The sequence below is a fragment of the Mobula birostris genome, chromosome 21 (genome assembly GCF_030028105.1).
Source record: "Mobula birostris isolate sMobBir1 chromosome 21, sMobBir1.hap1, whole genome shotgun sequence".
NCBI classification, from domain to species: domain Eukaryota; kingdom Metazoa; phylum Chordata; class Chondrichthyes; order Myliobatiformes; family Myliobatidae; genus Mobula; species Mobula birostris.
Genome location: NC_092390.1, coordinates 28,333,319 through 28,359,835, shown reverse-complemented (window position 1 = coordinate 28,359,835; position 26,517 = coordinate 28,333,319). Strand labels below are relative to the sequence as shown.

At 42.7% G+C, this 26,517-nt stretch overlaps 1 protein-coding gene across 3 annotated transcripts in view; it reads right to left on the bottom strand.

Annotated features, from left to right (window-relative positions):
• ipmkb (inositol polyphosphate multikinase b) overlaps positions 1-21,582 on the bottom strand; it is a 132,679-nt gene extending 111,097 nt beyond the window's left edge. For all 3 annotated transcript variants that reach the window (XR_011882695.1, XR_011882696.1, XM_072239231.1), the window contains exons 1-2: positions 21,297-21,582; positions 15,193-15,278 (exon numbers count right to left, since the gene is read on the bottom strand). Coding sequence is in view for 1 of the 3 variants with exons in the window: in XM_072239231.1 (XP_072095332.1) it covers positions 15,193-15,278; positions 21,297-21,423 (213 nt within the window). In the remaining 2 variants the exon portion in view is untranslated. The remainder of the gene's footprint in view (positions 1-15,192; positions 15,279-21,296) is intronic.
• Between the last annotated feature and the right edge of the window lie 4,935 nt (positions 21,583-26,517).

Genomic DNA, 26,517 nt, shown 5'->3' with positions numbered 1-26,517 from the left:
GGTGGTGTGTGCTTTCACATTGACTGAGGGGCCAGTGTGTGAGTGACAGAGAAGTTCAAGATGAACTCCAACTTGTGCACATTTGACTGTTTAATTAGAAAGGCCCTTTTCTTTTTGTTATTCTTTTACCCGAGAAGATTCATAAATATAATTCCTTTAATCATTTGCAGTGTACTGTCTGTTATTTCGTGGCACTAATTTGTAACAGGATAGCAAATTACACAACATCCACAACACACTGGGGTTTGGGGGTGGGACAAGCTGTCTCAATCTCATGAGTTTGGTGGGAATTGAGAGCGTCTTCCCCAGGCTTACACAGCCAAAAAAACGAGGGTGTTACACTTTTATTTGTTATTTCCTATTTTATGATATATATATTTTATGATATCATATATTTTATATATATATATATATATATATATATATAGCGCCAGTAACCTCCCTTTGAGAATTGAGCTTTTGAACCACCTATATGACCTGGCATTTTTTGCAGTGTGAACTGAAGTCTCAAAGGTGCGGGATGGTTGCGGCGTGGCAGAGTCCAGATCTGAGAGCAAGGAATGTTGCAAAGTTTGGATGATTTAAGCACCAGTCTGATTGAATGTACTTTGAAGTTTGAAAAGTAGTGCTCATCGATGCTCCTCTAGATTTAAAGCAAATTTTGTACTCTGTGTCTCAATTAATAAAATCTATGAGTGCGTGGTTATGTCTTTTTAAAGAAAAAGTCTAATTTCAGTACCCACCTTTGAAAATTTATTGACCTGAGCCCTATCCCCAATCTCTATTTTTTAATCTTTCATCATGTTCCTCGAATTTGAGCAGGTATTTATTACCCCTCCTTACAAACACCTCAGGAACGACAAGTTTTATTCAATATCTGGACGACATGCAACTGCATTTAAACTAGTTAGGGTGGAGTTTATTGACAGTTTACTGAGAAGTCTTCTGGCAATGAACATGCATTTAACTGAAATTTCATAATTTAAAATGTCATAGGGAAAAAAAGTATTAGGTCTATCTGACCTACGAGGGTTCAAAGCTACTTCAAATATTCCCAGAATACAGAGTACATATTGATACTGATGACAAGTTGATAGCATGTATGCAAGTCATATCACACAGGTCTATTCAGGTTTTTTTTATAATATATTATAATAGAGTACAATAGTTTACAATTGTAAATAGCTTCAACTTATAGATTGACTTCAGAAAATTGTACATAATGTTTCTTCAACCATACAAGTTGTCCAAAAGGGGTTCCCTGTATTTGAAGGTGATGCTAAGTTTTGCATGTTAAGATTCCATGCAATCCTAATGGAAGCAGCCCAGTTGCACCTCTTGTACTGATACTTTGACTCCATGAAATTGCACATACCACCCCGAATGCTAAGTTATTTTTATCCCTCTCTACAACTACAAAACCTTACCACAATATTAATATCAAATAGCACCACTAACACAACCAATATCATATCACGCCAGCATGATGATACTTTGAGAAAAAAAATTACTTGCAATTTTTTCTTGATTTTTCTCATGGAATTCCTATCAAGTTAAAAAGCTTGAGTCCTGCTGAAGGGTTTCGGCCTGAAACATCAACTGTGCTTTTTTCCATAGATGCTGCCTGACCTGTTGAGTTCCTCCAGCATTTTGCGTGTGTTGCTCAGATTTCCAGCTTTTATTCTCGTTTGATTTTCTCTTGTTTGTGAATAGACAAGGCAAGGTTTTTTTTATATAGAGGTAAATTTAAATTTTGTTTGTGGTGCTTATACCATATCCAGCGTCGGGAGCTCAATACATTGACAAGCTAGGAGAATTGAGCCAAAGTAACAGGAAAGGAAAACATTCGGGGTCAGGCACCATCCACCGAAAGCAATGGCTATAACAAAGCCAACTCAAAGATGCTCTGCTGGTGAAATCCCAAGTCTAAGCAGCATCTCATACCTGTGATTAGTGGTGTGCTGCAGGGTTTGGTGCTAGGTCCGTTGTTGCTTGTCATCCATATTATTGATTTAGATGGTAACATTTTAAGCTGAATCAGCAAATTTGGGGATGATGCCAAGGTTGATGGTGTAGTAGACAGTGAGGAAGGCTGACAAGGCTTGCAGTGGGTTCTGGACTAGCTGGAAAGAGGGGCTGAAAATAGCAGATGGAATTTATTGCAGATTTATTGTACTCAGGCAGAACAAACCAATGTAGGACTTACTAAGTAAATGGTAGGGCTCCAAGGTATGCAGTAGAACAAAGAGATTTGGAAATACAGATTCACAATTCCTTGCAAGTGACATCACAGGGTTATATAAAGCACTTTTGGAGCACTAATCTTCAAAGATCAGAGTATCGAGTATAAAAGTTAAGAATTACGCTGAAGTTGTACAAGACATTGCTGGAGATGAATCTGGAGTATTGTGTTTTGTGCTGGTCACCTACCTACAGGAAAGGTATCAATAAGCTTGAACGAGTAGAGAGAAAATTTACAAGAATGTCTGAGGACTTGAGCACCTGAGTTATAGGGAAGGGTGAAACAGGTAAGGGCTTTATTCCCTGGAGTGTAGGAGGATGAGGAAAGGTCTTATTGAGGTATACAAAATTATGAGGGATTTGGATAGGGTAAATACATGCAGACTTTTTCTCCCGAACTTGGTTGAGACTAGAACTAGAGATCATATGTTTAGGGTGAAGGGCGGAATATTTAAGGGGAACCTTTGGGGGAACTTCTTCATTCAGAGGGTGGTAAGAATCTAGAACAAGCTACCAGTGGAAGTGGTGAATGTGGATTTGATTGCAACATTGAAGAGAAGTTTGGATAGGTACCTGGATGAGAGGGGTATGGAGAGCTATGGTCTGGGTGCAGGTAGATAAAACTAGGCAAAAAAAACAGGACAGCTCAGATTAGATTGGGGTTCCCAACCTTTTTTTATGCCATTGACCAGTACTATTAAGCAAGGGGTCTGTAGACCTCGTTGGGAACCCCAGGTCTAGATGGACAAAAGGGCTTTCTTCTGCGTTGTAGTGCTCTAGGATTCTGACAGTTTTAGGGCTACCTGACCTAAAACTTGGAACTTAACTATGTGTGCCAGGTGTACAGAAATTATAAATGCTCAGGCTCCAATGAAATCTGAAAATATTTCTAACACAGATGAGAGATAGATCAAATAGACCAGCGGTCCCCAACCACCGGGCCGCGGACCGGTACCAGGCTGCAAAGCATGTGCTACCGGGCCGCGAGGAAACGATATGAGTCAGCTGCACCTTTCCTCATTCCCTGTCACGGCCACTGTTGAGCCATTACGCATGCGAGGTCATTACCCGCGCGTCATCCGTGTCAACGCAGGAAGGAGATCAACTCCTCGAGCTTGCAAATGACGGCGGGCTGAAAAGTATGTTTGACATAACATCTCTGCCGGCATTCCGGATCAAAGTCAAGGCTAAATATCCTGAGATGGCCACGAAAACACAGAAAACGTTGCTTCCATTTCCAACATTTTTCTGCGAAGCGGAGTTTTCTGCAATGAGTGCAATGAAAACTAAATTGCGGAATAGACTGGACATAAGGAACCCCTTTCGAGTATCGATGTCTCCCATCACCCCTCAATGGGACCGTCTTGCTGCAGGAAAACAAGCCCAGGGCTCCCACTGATTCAGCGATATTGGTGTGTTGCAATGATTTTATATGTTCATACGGGGAAAATATACACTGCGTGTTTAATATCCAAACATTACTTAAAATGTTATGATGCTATTGACTGATAAGCGACTTATATAACCACATAACAATTACAGCATGGAAACAGACCATCTCGGCCCCTCTAGTTCGTGCCGAACGCTACTCTCACCTAGTCCCACCGACCTGCACTCAGCCCACAACCCTCCATTCCCTTCCTGTCCATATACCTATCCAATTTTTCTTTAAATGATAATATCGAACCTGCCTCTACCACTTCTACTGGAAGTTCGCTCAACACTTACTCCAAGCTCCCCTGATAATTGAAATTGACTTCTCACTATATTCATGCGAGGAAAATATGCGCTGTGTGTTTAATATTACATACATTAAATAAACCCTTTTAGAAATAAAATTGAGTGTATTAGCCACTTATCACCTATATTTCAGTCGTGATTAACATCACCACCCCCGCCCCCCCCGGACAGAATCGCCTAAAACGATTTGCAGAAAAATAAATCGGCAGGTACACGCAAGGGCACACATGCGCACTGGTGCCAGCACAATGCTTCATGGTCATTGTAATCTTTTTCTGGGTAAACACAACGTATTTGACTGCTACTCTTGTCCATTGGCAACCCAACCGCGCCCCCCCCCCCCACAGTCGGCCGCTCCGCAAGAATATTGTCAATATTAAACCAGTCCGCAGTGCAAAAAAGGTTGGGGACCCCTGAAATAGATGTCCCCTCTAAATTGGAAGTAGTCCAACGCTGCTACCAGCTCTTAACTCACACAAACCACTAGAACCCAAGTGCACCCCACTGCAGTCCAGAGAAGTCTTGTCAGAAGTGGTCTTCTTAGGAGAGTTGCTGCCAAAAAGCCATTCTTCCGAACTGGAAACAAAGCCAAGAGACTCAAAAACACAAGGACAGGGGTGCTGAATAAGGGCAGCAGGTGTTTTGGACTGACCAGTCAAAACTTGAAATTTTTGGCTCAAACAGGAGGTAGTTGGTCCATAGAAGAGCTGGAGCATGTTACATTGATGAGTGTCTGCAGCCAACAGTGAAGCACAGCAGAGGTTCCCTGTAAATGGAGTCGGTGATCTGGTCAGAACTAATGGAATTCTCAAAGCTGAGAAGTACAAGCAGATTCCCATCCAATACCATCAGCGAGGTGTCTAATCGGTCCCAACTTCATTCTGCAGCAGGACAATGACCTTAAACGCATGACCAAGGTCATAAAGAACTACTTTCAGTGAAAAGAGCAACAAGGAGTTCTGCAGCAGATAGTACAGCCTCCGCAGAGCTCTGATCATTGAGACTATCTGGGACTACCTGGAGAGACTGAAGCAAGCAAGATAGCCAAAGTCTGCAAAAGAATTGCGGCAAGTTTTCCAAAATGCTTGGAATAACCTACCAGCAGATTTTCTTATAAAACTGCATGACAGTGTACCTTTGAGAATTGACGCAGTTTTAAAGGCAAAGGGTGATCACATCAAATAATGATTTGATTTCGTTTTTTTACTGTTTACTGCTAGCATCAACTCTGGCCTAAGTAAGGATTTACACCCACTGCAAATTGCCTATTGTCACAACAGGTCTATACAGGTTGTGATCTCCTGGGCTTTTCACACGGCCTTGGATCACGTGGACAATACTAATACTTGTGTCAGACTGCTGTTATTGACTACAGCTCAGTGTTTAACACAATCATTACTACAGTTCTGATTAAAAAGTGCCAAAACCCGGGCCTCTGTACCTCGTCTACAACTGGATCCTTAACTTCCTCAACGGAAGACCATAATCGGAAAAAACATCTCCACCTTGCTGATAATCAACACTGGCGCACCTCAAGAATGTGTGCTTAGCCCGCTGATCTACTCTCTCTACATACATGACTGCGTGGCTAGGCACAGCTCAAATGCTATCTATAAAATTGCTGACAATATAACTATTGTTGGCAGAATTTCAGACGGTGATGAGAAGGCATACAGAAGCAAGATAGATCAAGGTGGAGTTGTGTCACAGCAACAACATCACACTCAATGTCAGTAAGACCAAAGAATTGAATGTGGACTTCAAAAAAGGTAAGATGAGGAACACACACCAGCGCTCATCAAGGGATCAGAAGGGGAAAGGGTGAGTAAATCAAGTTTCTGGGTGTCAACATCACTGAGGATCTATCTTGGGCCCAACATATGAATGTAGTTACAAAGAAAGCAGGACAACAGCTATATTTTATTAGGAGTTTGAGATTTGGTATGTCACGAAAGACTTTTGCGCGTGTGCGTGTGTGTGTGTGTGTGTGTGTGTGTGTGTAGTTTACAGTTTTTATTATGCATTGCAATGTATTGCTGCCACATAACAAACTTGATGACGTATGATTAAACCTGATTCTGATTCTTTATAGTAAATGCTATGATATTTAGAAACATTTCATTTCATTTTTGAAAAAATCTTTGCTTTAACACAATTTTTTTGCAATGTACCTCAGCCTCTTGCACAGTGCTGTATGCCTAAAACAATAAACTTGTATTAAAAACAAGAGAGCCTGCAAGCTAAACCGAATCTTGTTTATAAAACTAATCTTGTTTCCCATCCAGGAATCTGAAGGAAGCGAGAGAAGGGCGCCTCCAGATACTTGAAGGAAGCAAAGTCTTAAGAGTTAATGAGCAGGAAGCCTATTTCAGCTTAAATGTAATTAGGCTTATGTAATTTTACTACTAGATTTCCAATTATGGTCATAAGAAACCAAGAATACCAAAAAGTGAAAAAAAAGGTTGAAAGCAGATCCAAATGTTAAAAGAGTTTAGTGCTGACTAAAAAAATAGATTTGAGGACCTGAAAAACCAAGATATTGACTGTTCCATTGAAGAAAGAATCAAGATATCATACTTACAATTGGGCCCTGCAATAGAGAGACTATGTGCAAAGTGAGTGATTGGGAAAATGTTCAAATAAAGACATCCAAAGTGGAAGTTGGGTTTTATTGTCATATGCACAGGTGAAATGAGAAACTTACTTGCAGCAGCATCATCGACACATAGCATCACATGACGCTCCTGTAAGATGGTGTCGCGCTTTGTCACAACGGCCTCTCTGGGTACAAACAATGGTGTAATTGTTCGTCCTTTACACCTTTTTTTTCCTAGGGAAAAGGGCTTTGGAAAGCAGTCAGAGCAAACAGATCAATGGGCAGCCTCAGTATTAAAAGAGTAAGGAGTTGGCAACCAGAGACGGAGGAAGCAGTGTCTGGGTGTATGACAATCAAGCCGAAGGAATGGACTAAGAAGGTGAGTAAAGCAGATTTGGGGTTTGTGATGAGGGGTTGGGTCGGGGGGGGGGGGGGTCAGAGAGGGACAGTGACCAAGCAATGAGGTTGTTATTGATTAGAAAGGGATAAGACAGAGGCACATTAAAAGAAAGGACCGGCATGGAGGACTGAAAGAGACAGCTGAGAAGAGTGTGCAAATATTGCAGCTGTGTTTATGGTGAGTAACTGGTCAGAGTACATATGTGTGTAGGTAGGTGTTCATGTGTAGCACTGCCTGGTCCCTATAGGTCTTGGATCTCCATGCCAGTGGACTAACTACTCACTATCAGCATCACAGGATGACTGGTTTCCAATAACTATCTCACATTACAAGAAATCACACAAAAGCAGCTTCCACTCCTTAGTGAAAGCAAGTCAAACTCAGGTCCAAATAAGTGCCCAAGAAAAATTAAACACATAATGCAAAATAAGAGATAAACTTTGGGAAGTGGTCAGGATTTCTGAAAGAAAGCAAAGAAAAACTGTGTGCCAGCATCACTATATAAGGTACATGAATCAAAGGAAGAAAGACACTCCAACCTGATGGCATGGAAATAGATTTCTCTAGTTTCTGATTATTTCTCCCCCCACTGCTCTTTTGCCGTTCCCTTTTTGGCTCCCCTCTTACTCCTTCGCTTCTCCTCACCTGCCCATCACCTGCTTCTGGTGCCTCTCCTCCTTCCCTTTCCCTCATGGTGCATTCTTCTCCCCTATCAGATGCCTTCTTCAGCCCTTTGCCTCTTCTACCTAACACCTTCTCACTTCATCCCCTCCCCCCCGACCCACCCATCAATCCCCCTCACCTGGTCTCACTTATCACATGCCATCTTGTACTCCTTCCCCTCCTCCCATCTTCTTATTCCAGCTTCTCCCCCCACCCTTCCTTTCCAGGTCCTGATGAAGGGTCTTCCTCCCAAATGCCAGCAGTTTATTTTTCTCCTTAGATGCTGCCTGACTTGCAGAGTTCCCCCAGCATTTTGTGTGTTCAAAGGAAGAAAAGCTGGGAATCTGTAACTTCAGATGGCATAGCAGAACCAATGCCTCACGTTGCTAGAGGCATTTTCAATCCTGACCTCGGGTGCTGTCTGTGTGAAGCCCGCATGTCCTCTGTGTGATCACGTGGGTTTCTTCCAGGACCTCTGGTTTTGTCTCACATCCTTAGGACATGCAGCTTGATTGGTTAATTAAGCATTGTAAACTGCTCTTAGTGTGTAGGTGAGAGGCAGAATCAGGGAGAGCTGGTGAGAACTAGAGTGCACAAAAATCAGGATTAATATAGATTTAGTGTAAATGAGCATGGACCAAAAGACCCATTTCCATGCTGTATCTCCATAGCTAATGATTTACTTCTGAAATTTCCATGTGCTTCACGCATGAACAGAGCTGATGGAGCCATGGAACAGTGTAGGTCAATGGTTGAGTAATTCAGTAGTTTCATAGAAGTTAATTAGCAGACAGATTAAACTCAATTGGCAGGAGTACGGGAGCCTTGAGCAGTTACAAAAGGGAAAGGTAAAATCAGATGCCAAATGTTGCAGGTTGGTTAAAAAATGTCTGGAAATGAGGAACAATTTTGAAAAATGGTACAAGAGGTAAAAAAAAAAATTGCATTGTATAATAATGTGTACTTTAATGCAGGGAATCATGAAAATATGAGTGCAGATAAGCATGTTGGGCTATAATTTAATGACTATGAATGAAACAAGGCTTAAGAGGGCAGGAATGGCAACTCTAGTTTGTAAGTCCTCCAAATCCACAAGTAAACTGCTAAACAAACCAACCAGTAGATCTGACCACTCCATATTGACTAAGAATTTACTTAGAGCTGTGAGAAGGGATCATGTGCTATTGCAGAGGTTCCCAACCTTTTCATGCCATGGACCAATACCATTAAGCAAGGGGTCTGCGGACCCCAGGTTGGAAACCCCTGTGCTAGGAAGATCAACAAGTGAAGCCATGTGGGTTGAGGACGAGCAAATAAAATGGGGCAATCACATTATCTGAAGTCAACTTCAGGCCCCCTGAAGTCAGGCAGAGATAGAAAAGCTTACAGGATGCTTTCATTATGTACACCCACCTTCTCCCGCCATGGGTGCCTCCTTGGCCTCATTTACCATCTTAGAACTGCAGTGGAAGAAAATCATCCTCAATTTCAAAGGAGTGAATAAACAGGAGAATAAATGTAGAGGCATACTTACCTGGATGTGTACTTCAACAGCCATGATCTACAAGTCTACAGACTGAGCACTGTCTATATTTATCCTAGAAATTAAATCTTTAAAAAACTGCAAATTGCTGGAAATTTGAAATAAAAGCGGAAAACATCAGAGATACTCAACAGGTTATGCAACATCTGGGCAAGGAAAAATAGAGTTACTATTTCAGGTCAAGGTAAATAGCTCTATCTTTGCTCACTGACCCTTCTGCCACTGAATGGGTTTTCTCCTTAATTATTCGTCTAAAATCCTTGCACTTACAAATAACACACATCAAGGTTGCTGGTGAACGCAGCAGGTCAGGCAGCATCTCTAGGAAGAGGTACAGTCGACGTTTCGGGCAGAGACCCTTCGTCAGAACTAACTAAAGGAAGAGCTAGTAAGAGATTTGAAAGTGGGAGGGGGAGGGTGAGATCCAAAATGATAGGAGAAGACAGGAGGGGGAGGGATGGAGCCAAGAGCTGGACAGTTGATTGGCAAAAGGGATATGAGAGGATCATGGGACAGGAGGCCCATGGAGAAGGAAAAGGGGGAGGGGGGAAAAAAACCCAGAGGATGGGCAAGAGGTATATTCAGAGGGACAGAGGGAGAAAAAGGAGAGCGAGAGAAAGAATGTGTGTATAAAAATAAGTAACAGATGGGGTACGAGGGGGAGGTGGGGCCTAGCGGAAGTTAGAGAAGTCGATGTTCATGCCATCAGGTTGGAGGCTACCCAGACGGAATATAAGGTGTTGTTCCTCCAACCTGAGTGTGGCTTCATCTTTACAGTAGAGGAGGCCGTGGATAGACATATCAGAATGAGAATGGGATGTGGAATTAAAATGTGTGACCACTGGGAGATCCTGCTTTCTCTGGCAGCCAGAGCGTAGGTGTTCAGCAAAACGATCTCCCAGTCTGCGTCGGGACTCGCCAATATATAGAAGGCCACATCGGGAGCACCGGACACAGTATATCACCCCAGCCGACTCACAGGTGAAGTGTCGCCTCACCTGGAAGGACTGTCTGGGGCCCTGAATGGTGGTAAGGGAGGAAGTATAAGAGCATGTGTAGCACTTGTTCCACTTACAAGGGTAAGTGCCAGGAGGGAGATCAGTGGGGAGGGATGGGGGGGACGAATGGACAAGGGAGTCTCATAGGGAGCGATCCCTGTGGAAAGCGGGGGGGGGGGGGGAGGGAAAGATGTGCTTAGTGGTGGGATCCCATTGGAGGTGGCAGAAGTTACGGAGAATAATATGTTGGACCCGGAGGCTGGTGGGGTGATAGGTGAGGACCAGGGGAACCCTATTCCTAGTGGGGTGACGGGAGGATGGAGTGAGAGCAGAAGTGCGTGAAATGGGGGAGCTGCGTTTGAGAGCAGAGTTGATGGTGGAGGAAGGGAATTCCAGCTGTATTGTGCCTTTTATTATGTACAGCCTTGTCTCATTATCCCTACAAATAAGTATGTACCCCTTCACACTTCCCTGCAATATTGGTCCACTTCAACATTCGAAAATTCTTTCCCCCCCCCCCGCCCCCCGTTACTACTTTTCAGAAACTATCTTCTACAAGCTATGACATTATACCATGGAAACCCAAGTCAATAATAATTAACAAAGCATGGCAGTAGTCCAAACATGGACCCTTGGCGGAACTGCTGAATATTTATCCTAGAAAAGAAAACTTTAAAAATCTGCAAATGCTGAAATTTGAAATAAAAGCAGAAAACATCAGAAATACTGAACACGTTATGCAATATCTGGGGAAGGAAAAACCACGTTACCACTTCAGGTCAAGAACCTTCATCAAAATTTCTAACAATTTTCGATCTCAAATGTTAACTATTTCCCTTCCACAGATGCTGCCTCATATGCTGAGGGTTTCTGATATTTTCTGCTTTTACTGCATATTTCACTCCAGGCAAAATAGGCAACCGTATCTGCTTTCAAGATTCAAGATGTTTAATGTCATTTCCAGTACACAAGTGTAAATGAGAACAAAGTAATTGTTACTCCAGATCCGATGCAGTACAAAAAGAAATACAATAAGATAAAGAACGCAATAATAATAAAAGAAACAATAAATATAAATACATAAGACAGCTTACATACGCATGTCGGTAAAGTTAGACATGGGTGTCTGACAGGAAAAGATAAAGTAGTGGTGTTGGGGTGTGGAGGGATGGGTTAAGCTGGAGGTGCTGATCAGCATTACTGCATGGGGAATGTAACTGCTTAACTGTTAAAGTAACTGTAAGTATGACCTTTGGCCAATTTAACATTAGAGCTTTGATAACTTGCACTTCAGTTTTGATGACTTGTTGTTTATATGACATTTTAACAAGCCTTTTGAAAGGTTCTATAAACATCAACAGCAGTGCCCTCATTATTGACTCATTTCACAACTTTAATCAGACACATCTTGCCACTAACAAATAAAACTGATTGTTCCCTGTTAACCCGTGTTCTTAAAACTGACAATTAATTTTGAACTAGATTAAAGTCTCTTCACCACAGTTAACTCCTACACCAACCATCATGTTGAGCTGCTATTTTTGAATTATTTAGAACAGATGTTTTCAATTTTAAGTTTTGCAGTCAGTGGCCACTTTATTAGGACAGCAGTGGAAACCGATGCAGTCTTGTACGACTGAAGCCCATCAACTTCAAGATGCGTCACGTGCATTCAGAGACGCTCTTCTGCTCACCACCGTTGTTACACATGGTTGAGTTACTGTAGCTTTCCTGTCAGTCAGCTTGAACCAGTTTAGCCATCCTCCTCAGAAATCTCTCATTTTCGCACCATTCTCTGTAAACTCCAGAGAATGAGGTGTGTGAAAATCCCATCAGATCAGCAGTTTTGAGACACTCAAAGCAACCCCTCTAGCACCAACGCCGATCATCCCAAGGTCAAAGTTACTTAGATCACATTTCTCCCCTATTCTGATGTTTGGTCTGAACAACAACTGAACCTCTTGACCATGTCTGCATGCTTTTATACATTGAGTTGCTGCCAAATGATTGGCTGATTAAATTTACATGAGCAAGCAAGTCTACAGATGTACATAATAATGTGGCCTAAATGTATATCTAAAGAGGATTGGAAACTTCTGACCCAAACCTCTGCTATTTTTACCCTTCCATGCCTTCACAAAACACAGGGCAGATTTACAAACAACTCAAAGGAACACCAATGGGATCAGATACCCAGCTTCATTATCGAGGCCGTCATGCAAAAGCCAAAAAAGATAATACTACCAGTCCTCAAACCTAAACTCTGGATAAAATATGTAAATGATACCTTTGTCATACTCAAACGAAATAAAATAGAGGATGCCTTAACCACCATGAAGCCGCAACATGAAGAATACCACAAAAAGTGGATTGAGTTATTTTGAAGGTATTTTGGAAAGGTTTTGTTTTTGTTTAAACTTGTACTAAAGCAGAATAAACCTAAATATAAGCTTCTTTGTTGTAATTTAGGTGACACAGTAACATAGAGGTTAGCACAACGCTTTACAGTACCAATGACCTGGGTTCAATTCCCATTGCTGCCTGTAAGGAGTTTATACGTTCACCCTATGAGTGTGTGGGTTTCCTCCAGGTGCTCCGGTTTCCTCCCACAGTCCAAAGACATACCAGTTGGTAGGTTAATTCTTCATTGTAAATTGTCCCATGATTAGGCTAGGGTTAAATTGGGGGTTGTTGGGCAGCACAGCTCGAAGGCCAGTAGGGCCCACTCCGTGCTGTATCTCAATAAATAAATAACTAAACAAAACAAATTTGCACGCAGCATTGATTTGATAACAACACTACCTTTCTGAAGCATACCCGTATCCACTTTAGACCTCGCACAGTTGAAATCAAGCAAATCTGTAATGAATACTTAGCCCAATATGAAAGGATCAACCACTCACTGTTTGGTTGCAGGCTGTTTTTATTTTCTGGCTGTGCTACAATTACATTAGCATTTGGTGTTTCCTATGGTTATCTGAAGCACATTTCTACAGAGAATGTTATGATAGGTGCTGAAGGACATTTTGCTAATTTCAAATTTCATAGACAAGCCCCAGAATACACAATGTCTGGAAGAATAAGTAGAGGCATGCAGAGCAAGATGAACTGCTAGAGGTGTCCAAAGGAGAAAGGATCTGTTAAACCTCTTACCATAACGTCGGCAATGAATAGTGAGACATCGGAATTTCAAAAATCTCTGCAATATCTCACTTGCTACCATCTTAACCAGAGCAGGACAGGTTTACCTTATCAGTAACTGCAGCCATAAACCAAATGTGTTACTCCAAGGCTAGAGCTAGACTTAGAACAACATTTCGTGCTGCTGTCTAAAAAAGCATGCAGAAGTTTACTGAGACTCTATCTTCGAAGATAAGGAACTACTTTTCATTCACACTTGCCAATGGAAGCTAGGGGCACCGCAGCAACATAATAGCTCGGGATGTCAGACTTCAATTCCAGTATTCTCTGTAAGAAGTTTGTACATGAGTGTGGGGGTTTCATCCAGGCACTCCAGTTTCCTCCCACAGGCCAAAGATGTACTGGTTGGTAGGTTAATTGGTCATTGTAAATTGTCGTGTAATTAGGCTAGGGTTAAATAAACAGGTTGCTGGGTGGTGTGCAGCTTGTCAAGCCAGATGGGCCACACTAGCTCTAAAATAAAAATAAAATTAAGTTACAAACAAGTGTCTCTGTTACTACTCTAAGATTCCTTGTGGTCCACAGAATAGATTGCTAAGTGGACATCACATACCAGCTCTATCATATACTGCAGCCAAAAGGAATGTTATGTCCTTAACATTCAGCCATTAGGATAGATGACAAAGGTCAATGCCTGTTTTCCAGTGCTGTGGCAATGGTATTGAGGTCATCAGTCTACAGTTATTCACACATAAGCACAGAATGAATCTATATTTCTCCAAATCTTTAATGCAGGCTTAAGAGAATAGCCCAGATATTTCTGAACAGGTCATTTTTCTTTATTAATTTTAAAAGGATTAAAGAATTTTTAAAAAAATTTTCACAATATATAACAAAATCCGAACTAGGAATCAGAGACTAGAAGTTCAGTGTGTACAAACAGAAATTGTTTAGAACTATTATTTTGATTATCAAGACTCAAACACTAACATACTTGAGATGTGGATTAATTATCAATGCTCAAGAAGATTTTGTTATCAGGATCTTGCAGCTCAAGGAACCTAACAAACTTGAGATGTAAACAACTGGAACAGCACCATGCAATGTGTATAATGTTCTAACAGAAAAACAATAAACCTACTTCTGGATTAATACAGCGAAGATACTGTTGTTTTCATACTAATTAACCAGCTCATCTGAAATTGCTGTGGAATGCTTGTTTATTTGAGATAAAATTAAATTCAATCAATTGTATATATGAACTTCTACTCTCCATATCACTATACTACGAACTCAACGATGGAGCTGGCAAAAGATGTCGACATATCACAATAGCAGAGAAAATGAAGGAAGGCTACAGCAGTGAAGGGTTCCAGTCATCTTGCACTCCACACCAATGGACCCTGACCCCCGATCTGTCAAAGACAGTGTCGGGGATGCCCAGGGATCAGCCTCCCAATGTTAAACAACAGGATGAACTGGCGTTCTCCATTCAGGCTAACATCATACTCAACATGATCGCACTTCTACTACCCAATATATGTATAGTTATCAGACTAATGGTTATAGGCTTCTACATACAAGAAGCTTCCCATTTCATAAGCACACATTTAGAAGACATGCCCAACTTTTCTATAACGCTAAGCCTGAATCAATAAGTCTCATGACAGCACCGCGGTTCGACTTGCAAAACAACATTCATTCCGTATCGGACCAGCTGGGATAACCCAGTCACACAAAACTAAGTCTATTTATCCATTGTTTCAGATAGCATCCGCAGACACAAATTTTCAGCCCCACTTTAGTTACAACTTAGCAGTATTAAAAGCCAAATACACCTCATGTAATTATCTGCAAAAACAGCAATTACCATGTTGTAGAAATTCATCTCTCTGGGTCCACGAGGAGGTGGTTGCAACTGTTTTAATACCGTCCCATCTGGATGTTGTAACATACCTAGAAATAAGATAAATCACTTGTGAAATTATGCTTTCATATATCCAGCACTCTTATGCAACTCCTAAAATAAAGTCATGCAATCAACGTGTTTGAACATGGTTTTTGCCATTCACTCATATTTGACTAAACCACATTCTCACTGGCCTGCAATAGTACTCACTGGCTTCATTCTCCCCAATGTTTTCTTTAACCCCACTCCTATGTCCTTCACCTCATACCCACAGAGCAGTGGCTCTGGACAAATTCAACATCAAGATGTCAATCTGCTCCTTCTGTTGTACCACATCCCTTTCTTCCCTAAACCACAAGTCCAAATTCTAATGTTTCTTCCAGGCTTAATGTACACTTCTACTTTTTTTTAAAATCCAGTTTCTGCAATTATTTGCAAAACTTCTGCAAATGAATTCTGTCCAATAGTCCCCCTCTGGCTCAAATGACTATAGAACGGTATAGTATATAGAATAGTATAGTAGCATATATATACAGACCATTTGGCACATGGTTGTGCCGAACTTTTAATCTGCTCCAAGATCAATCTAGCCCTTCCCTCCCATATAGATCTCCATTTATTTTTTCATTCATGAGCCTATGTTGCTTAAATATCCCTAATGTATCTGCCTCTACCATCCCCACCATGACAGCACATTCCACACACACACTGTGTAAAAAAACCCTGTCTCTGATATCCCTGTTAAATTTTCCTTCAATCTCCTTAAAATTATGCCCTCTCATATTAGCCATTTCCACCCTGGAAAAAGTCTCTGGCTGTCCACTCTATGCCTTTTATCATCTTGGACCATATGGACCTTAAACCCATAAAAGTAATGAGCACCCTCCTGGCCACTATGTTAGCTGACATTATTAATGGTTCAACATTCACAGATTGTCCTCGTTCAAATCTGCTCTTGGCACCACTCTTGAAAACAAAACAACCAATGCTCTTGGAGAGACAGGGAATGTTGAAGTAGGGAGTCTGCAGAAGGACTTGGGACAGTTTAGGAGAATGGGCAAAGTAGCAGAAGGAACACAGTGTGGGGAACTGTATTTCTTCACCAAAGTGCATGTCCATAAAGGCACAGACCATTTTCTAAACAGGGAGCAAATTCAAAAATCAAAAATGCACAGGGACTTGGGAGTCTTTTTGCAGGATTCTCTAAAGGTTAATTTGCAGATTGAGTTGGTGGTAAGGAAGGCAGATGCAATGTTCACATTCCATAAGGGCATCAAAGGTTACAGGAAGAAAGCTGGAGAATGGGTTGAGAAGGCTAATAAATCAGCCATGATGGAATGGCGGAGCCGACTCGATGGGCCAAATGGCCTAACTCAGCTCGTCTTCTGATGTAGCATATCAAAAGCCACATCCACTTTAAACGAACCCTTTGCTCAAGACTTTCCAATCAGGATTCTACTCTGCCATTGTACCAAATTTCTCCTATCATTCCATATGACTGTAACAGAAGGACTGCATTTACTTGCCTCCATTCTTATCCACACAGTGGCAATTACCCTGTGCTACCACTGTTATAGTCAAAAAAATTTTAAAAATCAATACTTGGCTACTTCCTATTTCTCAACTACATACATCTCCTCAGTGACAATATCCAATAGCAAAGGTGAATGGCCACATCTGTGTTGATTTCACCTACCAGCACTTATCTTACCATCTCTAAACTGGTGAATTTGATGTGTAGTATAGTATGTGCAGAAATTTCTACAGACTATTTTCAATCCCTGCTACAAACTTATCACTCTTTTCTGAAAACAAACTGTTTACAACTCTGGTGCCAAATCTGACTCAGAGCAAAGTTTTGGATTTAATTTTCACCCAACTCTGGCTCACTTCCAACTACTGAATTCTTCATAGGACCTTAGCTTTTAACACATTCCCTGGCTGGCCTTGTTCTAATTTCTGCAAACAAAATGTGAATACCAGTACAGGTCAGCAAACCGGATTCTGAAATTCATAAGGCAAGATTTCAACTATAAAAACGGAGAGTTATTGATTTTTTATTGAATAATTATTAGGCCACAATGGTTAGAACTGCCGGGCTTCCATACAACCTTGCCCAGGCCTGCGCCCTTGAAACTTCCAGGCGCAGATCTATGGTCTCGCGAGACTAACGGATGCCACCAATACAATGGTTTAGTATCCAATTCCAGTTACCTCACTTTGGGAAAGACATCAAGGCTCTGGTAAAGTTGAAGTCAACATTAATGTTAAAGCAAACAAGTCTAACAGGCAGGGGCAGGACAGTGAACATGGTGGATCTGACAGGCTAAGCTGTATTTATTCTAATATAAGAGGCATGAAAGGTAAGGAAGGTGAATTCAAGACATTCACCTGTCATGGTGAATGTCATAATTGGGATCATGACATTATCACAATTATGGAAACATGCTTGAGGGATGGGCAGGACTGGCAACTCAAGGTTTTGGGCTAACGATGTTTCTGGCATTACAGAGAAGATGGTAAGAGAGGAGGAGGAGTTGCATAACACTGAACCCACTTTCCCAGCCACCTCATTTCAAGATCATACTCATCCCAGACCTTACAACAATGAAGACTCCCAACACTGGAACCTGCCATGGAAGATATCTCCAGGAGAATGTCTAGCATGGTCATATGGGTAAAACTAAGAAATGGAAATAAGAAAGGAATGACTTTGATGGGATTAACTCTTTATTAGTAAGAGGGAGTTACAGCAACAAATATATTGGAAGATCACAGATAAATGTGGGGATAATAGGGTTGTAATGGAACGTCCAGAAGTTTTCTGAAGCAAACCGTCGATGTCCCTACCAGAGAAAGGGCTAACCTCCATCTCTTCAAAGGAAGCAAGGCTGGGCGAGTAGTCTATATGTCCTTGAGCAAGCACTTTGGGACAAATAATCATAATTTTATTCACTTCGAGATTGTTATGTAAAGAGATGAGACTCATCCTCAAATTAAAGCTGTAAATTGAAATGTAAAGGCTGATTTTGAAGGTATCAGACTGGAACTCACTAAACTTAATATCTGGAAGTGCAGTACTGCACGACATGGATTAAATAAAAACTGATCTTGATTTCTGACATGAAGTAAATGAACATATGCTGCTTTGACCAATATTCCTCCTTAACTAACACCTGCCAAAATATACCAAATACTGAGAACTTCTTCACCCACCCCCACCATCTGGTTTTATCTGCCCTTCATCTCTTCACTAATGGTTCTCATTATCACCTTCTTTACTCATCAGATTCCAGCACTGGAAGCCTCCTAGCTGTTGCATCATGCTCCCACCTATCTCCACCTTCACCCTCCCACTACCTGGTTCTAATGGCCTTGTTTTACCTGTTTTCAGAATCAATATCTATCATCCATCAGCCCATAAGCATGCTTTCTTGGCACCAGAACTTGGCACAAGCCTGTCCAGGTGTAAAACAGCTCTAACTCAAGGACGGTATAGGTGGAGCCATGATAAGGTGCTTCTGGCTCTTGCTGACACACTAGAGCGAGAAAGATGCAAGATGACGACGGCTGGCACAGATTTGAGGAAGACCATCACCTTCATCAAACAGGAAGCCAGGCCTTCCATAACCAAACAACCAAAGCCCAATCTGCTGCTAACGGCCAGGTCCTGGGAGATGAGGGTCGATGTGGGAAGGAGGCTGCAGTTCCCAGACATGGTGCACACAACCCTATGCCTGGATTTTGTACTGTGGTCAACTGAAGACAGGAAAGTAATTCTGGTTGAGCTGACTCTGTCGTGGGAGGAGGGATGGGAAGAGGCCCGGGGAGAAAGACCTTGAAGTACCAGCCCTTAGTACAGGGGTACAAAGACAAGGAATGGCAGGCATGGTTGTTCCCTGTGGAGATCAGCTGCTGAGGTTTCCCAGCCAAATCAGCATGGCCGTTGTTGTCAGCTCTGGGCCTGGACGAAAGGAGCAAAAAAACAAGCAGCTCGTAGGATGGGGGAAGAGGCAGAACGAGCCTCTTGTTGGATTTGGAGTAGGCGAGAGGAGGGAAGCTGGAAGCCAGGAGCAGATGGGCAGCAATTTGGCCACCACTGCCAGCCCACCAACTGGAGAGTGTCGTGGTTAAGGGTCGAAACACTCGGTGAAAGCTGGGAACTGCCTGATGACATCTGCTCCTGGCTGAAGGCTACGGTTACCTTATAAGGTATCTGGAGAATGCACCCTAACAGGTATATGTAACAGTAAGCATGCTTTGTTGGCACCAGAACTTGGCACAATCCTCGCTGATTTTATACAAATCGTGTATTTCACTGCATGTTGATGTACATGCAACATATCCTTTGATCTTCCTCTTTTTCTCCTCCCATATATACCTTGTTGCATCTGCCTGTCATGCTTCTCCTTCAGTTTACTAACACCTGTCTCGCCACTCCCCATCTCCTTTACTGGCTACCATCCCTTTGTACTTGTGATGCACAACCATATTGAGAAAAGTTGGCAGTTCCTTCCTCAATACAAACCACACCCTCCCCCAAAGATGCTATTCAACCCAGTCAGTTCCTAGTTCCTCCAGGAGATTGATTGTTACCCCAGAATCCAGCATCTACAGTCTTTCTCATGCTCTATTCCTTGCAAGTTCATATGTCAGTCTACATGCTTCAACACTGCTGTTAGAGCTAATTCTACCACTACATCTGGCAGCATGTTCAATGACATTTTGCCTCTTAATTCTCTTTTTCAACTTAATTTCCCCCTTTCAACTTCAACCTATGTCCACCAGTAGGAAAATTCCAATGAATTGATAGAAGGTGAATCATAATCAAAAATGAGTATTTCTAGCATTTTGGCTTCATAACTGCAAAACAAAGAACAGTGCAAACACCAGAGTCTACAAATACTGGAAATCCAGAGCAATACACACAAAATGCTGAAGAAACTTAAAACGTCAAGCAGCATTTATGGAGAGGAATAAATAGTTGCTGTTTCAGGCTGAGACCCTTTGTCGGGACTGGAAAGGATGGGGGAAGAAGCCAGAATAAGGTGGAAGGAGGAGTACAAGCTGGCAGGTGATAGGTCAGACTAGATAGGAGGGAAGGTGAGTGGGTGGGGTAGGGAAGTGAAGACAGAAGTAATAACTTAGGTACCATTTAGTAAACTTTACTTATCCAACACAAGAAACTATATCTAAAAATATAAATGTCTGCAAACCTCCTTACTCCAAGGATAACTCCAACTTTCCAGCTACCTCAATCTAACCCTATGGCGCTGAAGTTCATCTTGGAAACAATATTACAAATGATTGGAGAGAACAAGAATAGAGGCTGTTTGGACAAGAGAAAGTTGAGGTGTAATCAGTAGAACCCTAGCATTTGAGGAGGGGTCAATATGGATGCCAAGGGAGGTGGGGGGGGGGGGAGTTCACCATTGGGGGCATCAATAGTGCGGTCTGGCCAAGTGAGGTAACAGCGGTTGGGAGGCTCCAGAGTTAGGGGTCTTTATTGTTGTAAGGTCTGGGATGAGTGTGATCTAGTAATGAGGTGACTGGGAAAGCGGGTTCAGTGTTGGGGGAGGGTCTGGGATGCTTGTGATCTACCCGAGGATTGGTATCGGAGTGAAGGGGGATCTGGGGTGTTGTATGATTGGCCAGGCTATGGGAATAGGGTGAATGAGATGACTGGTTTGATATTGCTGGAGGTAGAGAGGGGTCATTGTTGAGGTTTGCATGTGGTCAGTCTATGTGAGTGGGGATTCATTGTCTGGGGTGTGTGGTCTGACAAAGGTACGGGTATAGAATTGGGGGATAGGTGGTTTGGAATTGAAGGATCTGAGCTATGCGCGTGGTCTAGTAACAGTTGGGGTTTCGGTGTTGGGAAAGGGTGTCTGGTGCTGGGGAAGAGTGCGAGAGTCTGGGGTGCAAGTCGGCGGAAGTTGGGTGACGGGTGTGGTGTTGCGTTGAGGGGCGGTATCCACCGGGGTGGAACCCCGGGGGTGTCCCTGTCACTGCTTCCCCGGTTGCATGTGGAGCAGTGGCGGCTCCGGAGCCCGCTTTGCACTCACCCAGCTCCGATTTCCCATACTTGTGTCCGGCGACCTGGTGGCTAAGAGGGGTGCACCCGTTCGGGAAGCGGTGGAGCCCCAGGCCCGGGCTCGGGGCCTGGCCGCCCGCGCTCACCCCGCTCTCCATTGCCGACTGACCAAGTGATCCTATCCGCCGAGCGCCCCGACTCTCCAGGACAGGCCGTCGCTCGGCCGCCGCCGCCTCAAACCCATGAAGACTTCTCCGCCCCCGGAGCCTGGCGCTTCCGCGTCCCTCCCTGGACCCGGCCGCGCGCCGCCGGAACTGACGCTGCGCGCACGGGCACGAGGCTGGGTGCGCGCGGCCTGTGCAAGGTCCAAGAGCTGCAATAATACAGCCAGTGCAAAGTGTTGGGGTTCAACGTGACTCGGGGCAAGTGGGGATGGGATCATGCATCCTGTATCAAGTGTTGGGGCTAACTGTGGATGAGCGGAGCTCCTTTAGATGGGGGTGGAGAAAAGGAGCATGTGCAGTCTGCAGGTAAACCATGAGTACAGGGGTAGGGTGATGGAGAAGAAAAGAAAGAATTTTACTTGGTAATTTACTGTATATACAAACTGTCCTAGGTCTGGGGGCAACGTTGATAAGAAATACAACTGCACCAGCCGCTTAATTTATCAGAATGCAAATCGCTCTTATCGCAGGATATGCAAGTTAAGCACAGCACCAAAAAAAACCTAAAGAGGTTTGACATCAAGCAGGATAACCCAACTGTACCTCTACACAATAAACTGTGGTTTTTCACTAGGCTACCCAACAGCTCCTCACAAACCACAATATTTACCACGGGGGAAGGGGGACCAAAGCCAGCAGGTACATGGAATCTCCTTCGCCTGTAGGTTCCCCTTCATACCGGTACCATCTAGACTTGCAAATGTAACACCTTCCTCATTATGGTCTACATCCTGGTTCTCACCGCCCAACCACTCTTTGGAAGTAACTCTATTAAATGAACCGTAGCAGTTTAAGACTTGGTTTATCACAGCCCTCTCAAGGATATTTAGACATGGAGAACATAGGGCAGATTTGCCAACAGTGCCCACATCCAGACAATGTAATACTAAAGAAAATTACCCATAATTGAAAATAGCTTGAAACCTGATTGATTCTTTGATTCAAGAACTTGGCTCAAATGCATTCTATAAAAGTCATATGCCAAACTACTCAACCACTTTGTAATATTTAAGATTAAATGTCCAGAGTTATTTCTATCTCTGTTTAAAAACTCCTCTTATCTCTTAATTAATTGTTTCTACTTAATATTGTTATTGGCTGGCTGTTTAAACTAAACCTACATGTTTGTTGGTATAAAGTTTTACATCCTGATCTACCCAGGCAAGACAATTCTTCATTATATACAGTACCACATATAATCATTTATTATCACAGCCAATTCCAAATCCCTTCTTCCTTTTCATTTACCCTGCAATACTTTATTCCCAAACTCAATTTACCAAGCAATCATGCTTTCATAATAATTATTACCCATGGAAAGATGGGATGAATCAATATTTAGTTAATCAAGGATAATCTGTGTTGATTTGTTTCAGAAAGGTCATGTCTGACCAATGATTGTATTTTTAAGTAGTAGTATACAGTTGACGAGCATGGAGTATTTGATGGAGCATACTTTTATTTTAGCATGGCATTTGACAAAATTGAACATTGCAATTGAATCAAGCAAGTAGCAGCCATTGGCTCCAGAAGGAAGTGGTATTGGATTAAAAATTGGCTAAGAAGTAAGAGGGTAATGATAAACAAGAAATATAGTGATCGAAGGGCTTTATCCAGGGAGATTTTTTGGATTCACCCAGTTTAGGACATGGAACAGGACAACACAGGAAAAAGCCCTTCAGCCTGAAGATAGTGCTGAACTAATTACGTAAGTAATCAAGTACCCAACTAAACTAACACACACAAAATGCAAGAGGAACTCAGCTGCTCAGGAGTTCTGGAGTTGCTGCTCATGAGTTGGACTGCAGCCAATTTCTGAGCAGGCGTATGAGAAGAGAGCTACCTTTTCAGTCAGATTCGCGTTCAAGATTAATAAGGCAGAACTTCATGGCAGTTTCTCAGAGTTGGACTGCGACCAGTCGCTGAGCAGGAGTACGAGAAGGCAGCTACCTTTTCAATCAGGTCCACACTCAAGATTAATAAGGCAGATCTTCGTGGCAGTTTCTAGGAGTTGGACTGCAACCCATTGCTGAGCAAGATTCATTAGAAAGGGTGAATAAAAATAACACAAGTGGAAGTGGAGCAGCCATTGTTGTGAGTGGGCCAGTGTTTGGAGTGGCTTTGTCATGAGTGGGCCAGTGTTTGGAGTGGCTTTGGCTCAGCAGGCTTCAGTGAGATCAGGTTTGGGCGAGATAAATATCTCGTACATTTCTCATTTTCTTCATTCCTCCGTCTGTCAGAGCATAGTAGTGCAGTGAGAGTGACTTCAGGGCAGTGTCTTGTACTGTGGGTGAGATGTGGGAATTCTGTGAGACCTCCAGTCACCCGGATGGCCACATCTGCCCAAGTGCACCGAGCTGCAGCTCCTCAGGGAACGTGTTAAGAAACTGGAACTGCCACTCGGTGACCTTGGGTTTATATGGGAGAATGAGGAGGTGATAGAGGTACAGGAAGGTAATCACCCCTTAGGTTGCAGAAGGCAGGTAACTAGGTGACTGTCAGGAGAAGGAAGGGAAATGGACAGCCAGTGCAGAGTACCCCTGTGACCATTCCCCTCAATAATAATTACATCATTTTGGATACTATTGAGGTGGACAACCTACCAGGGAGGAACCATAGTGACCAGGTCTATGGCACTGAGTTTAGTGCTGTGGCTCAGAAGAGAAGAGAGGTGAAGGGGACTGCAGTGGTGATTGGAGATTCCATAGTCAGAGGAATAGAGCCAAGATTCTGTGAGTGCGATAGAGACACCTGGATGATATGTTGCCTCGCAGGTACCAGGGTCAGGGATGTCTCATATCGGGTCCATGGTATTCTCAAGGGACAGGTGAGCAGCCAGAAGTCTTGTTACATATTGGCACCAATGACATAGGAGGAAAGGTGAGGAGGTCCTGAAGAGAGAATTTAGGGAGCTAGGTAGAAAGCTGAAGGACATCCAGGGTAGTAATCTCTGGATTGCTGCCTGTGCCACACTGGTGAGGGTAAGAATAAAATTATTTAGCAGATGAATGCATAACTGAGGAAGTGATGCAGGGGGCAGGGGTTCAGATTTATGGATCATAGGGATCTTTTCTGGGGAAGGTACGACCTGTACAAAAGGGACCAATTTCCTTGTGGGCAGGTTTTTTAGAACTATTCAGGAAGGTTTAAGTCTGGGGGTTGGGAACCAGACTGATAGCGTTGTGGATGAGGTAGTTGGTTTACAAACGGTCAGTGTGTAGTGAGACTGCTAGCAAGGAGAGGCTGAAGATGGGGCAAAATTGCAGTCAACAGGATGAGTTGCAATGTAAAAGACAGCCAAAATCAAAAAGAGTGCATACAGGACTGAAGCTGTTGGATTTGAATGCATATGGAATAAGGTAGATGAACTTGTAGCACAGCTACAGATTGGCATGTATCAAGTTTTGGGCATCACTGAATTATGGCTGAAAGAAGATTATAGCCTAGAGCTTAACATCCAAAGAAACACATTGTATTGAAAGGACAGGCGGACAGGCAGAGGGGGCAGCATGGCTCTGCTGGTAAAAAATTAAATCACATCATTAGAAAGAGGTGACATAGTGTTGGAAAGTCTTGAATTGTTGTGGCTAGATTTAACGAACTGAAAGGGTAAAAAGACCCTGATGGGAGTTGTATACAGACCCTCAAACAGTAGTACAGATGTGGTCTACAAATTACAACAGGAGATACAAAATGCATGCCAAAAGAGCAATGTTACAATTGTCATGGGAAATTTGGATATGCAGGTAGATTGGAAAAATCTGGTTGGTGCTGGATCCCAAGAGGGGGAATTTCTAGAATGCGGACGGAATGGCTTTTTAGAACAGCTGATGGTTAAGGCCACAAGGAGATCAACTATTCTGGATTGTGTGTTGTGCAATGAACTGGAATTGTTTAGCAAGCTTAAGGTAAAGGAACCCTTAGGGTTGGTCATCATAATATGATAGAATTCACCCTGCAATTTGAGAAGGAGAAGCTAAAGTCTGATGTATCAGTGTTACAATGGAATAAGGGGAATTACAGAGGCATGAGAGAGGAGTTGGCCAGAATTGATTGGAACAGAATACAGGCAGGGATGACAGCAGAGCAGCAATGGCTGGAATTTCTGGAAGTAATTCGGAAGGCACAAGATATATGCATCCCAAAGAGGAAGAAATATTCTAACGGAAAGGTGACACAACCATGGCTAATAAGAGAAGTCAAAGCCAACATGAAAGCAAAAGAAAAGGCATATAATAGAGCAAAAATTAGTGGGAATTTAGAAGATTGGGAAGCTTTTAAAAAACAACAGAAGGCAATTGAAAAAGTCATTAAGAAGGAAAAGATGGAATACGAAGGTAAGCTAGTCTGTAATATTAAAGAGGATACCAAAAGGTTCTTCAGATATATAAAAGGAGAAAGAAAATGGTGGATGAACTGAATAAGCATTTTGCATTAGTCTTCACTGTGGAAGACACGAGCAGTATGCCAAAAGTTCAAGTGTGTCAGGTGGCAGAAGTGTGTGAAGTTGTCATCACTAGGGAGAAGGTTCTTGGGAAACTGAAAGGTCTGGGGGTAGATAAGTCACATGGACCAGATGATATACTTCCCAGGGTTCTGAAAAGGGTGGCTGAAAAGACTGTGGAGGCTTTAGTAATGATCTTTCATTACTAATCAATTAATTCTGGCATAGTTCTGGAGGAATGGAAAATTGCAAATGCCACTACTCTATTCAAGAAGGGAGAGATGCAGAAGAAAGGAAATGATAGACCAGTTAGTTTGACCTCTGTGATTGGGAGGATGTTGGAGTTGATTGTTAAGGATGTGGTTTCATGGAACTTGAAGGCACATGATAAAATAGGCTGTAGTCAGCATTGTTTCCTTAAGGGAAAATCATGCCTGACAAATCTGTTGGAATTCTTTGAGAAAAATAACAAGCAGGATAGACAAAGGAGAATCGGTGGCTGTTGTGTACTTGGATTTTCAGAAGGCCTTTGATAGGTGCCACACATGAGGCTACTTAACAAGTTAAGAGCCCATGGTATTACA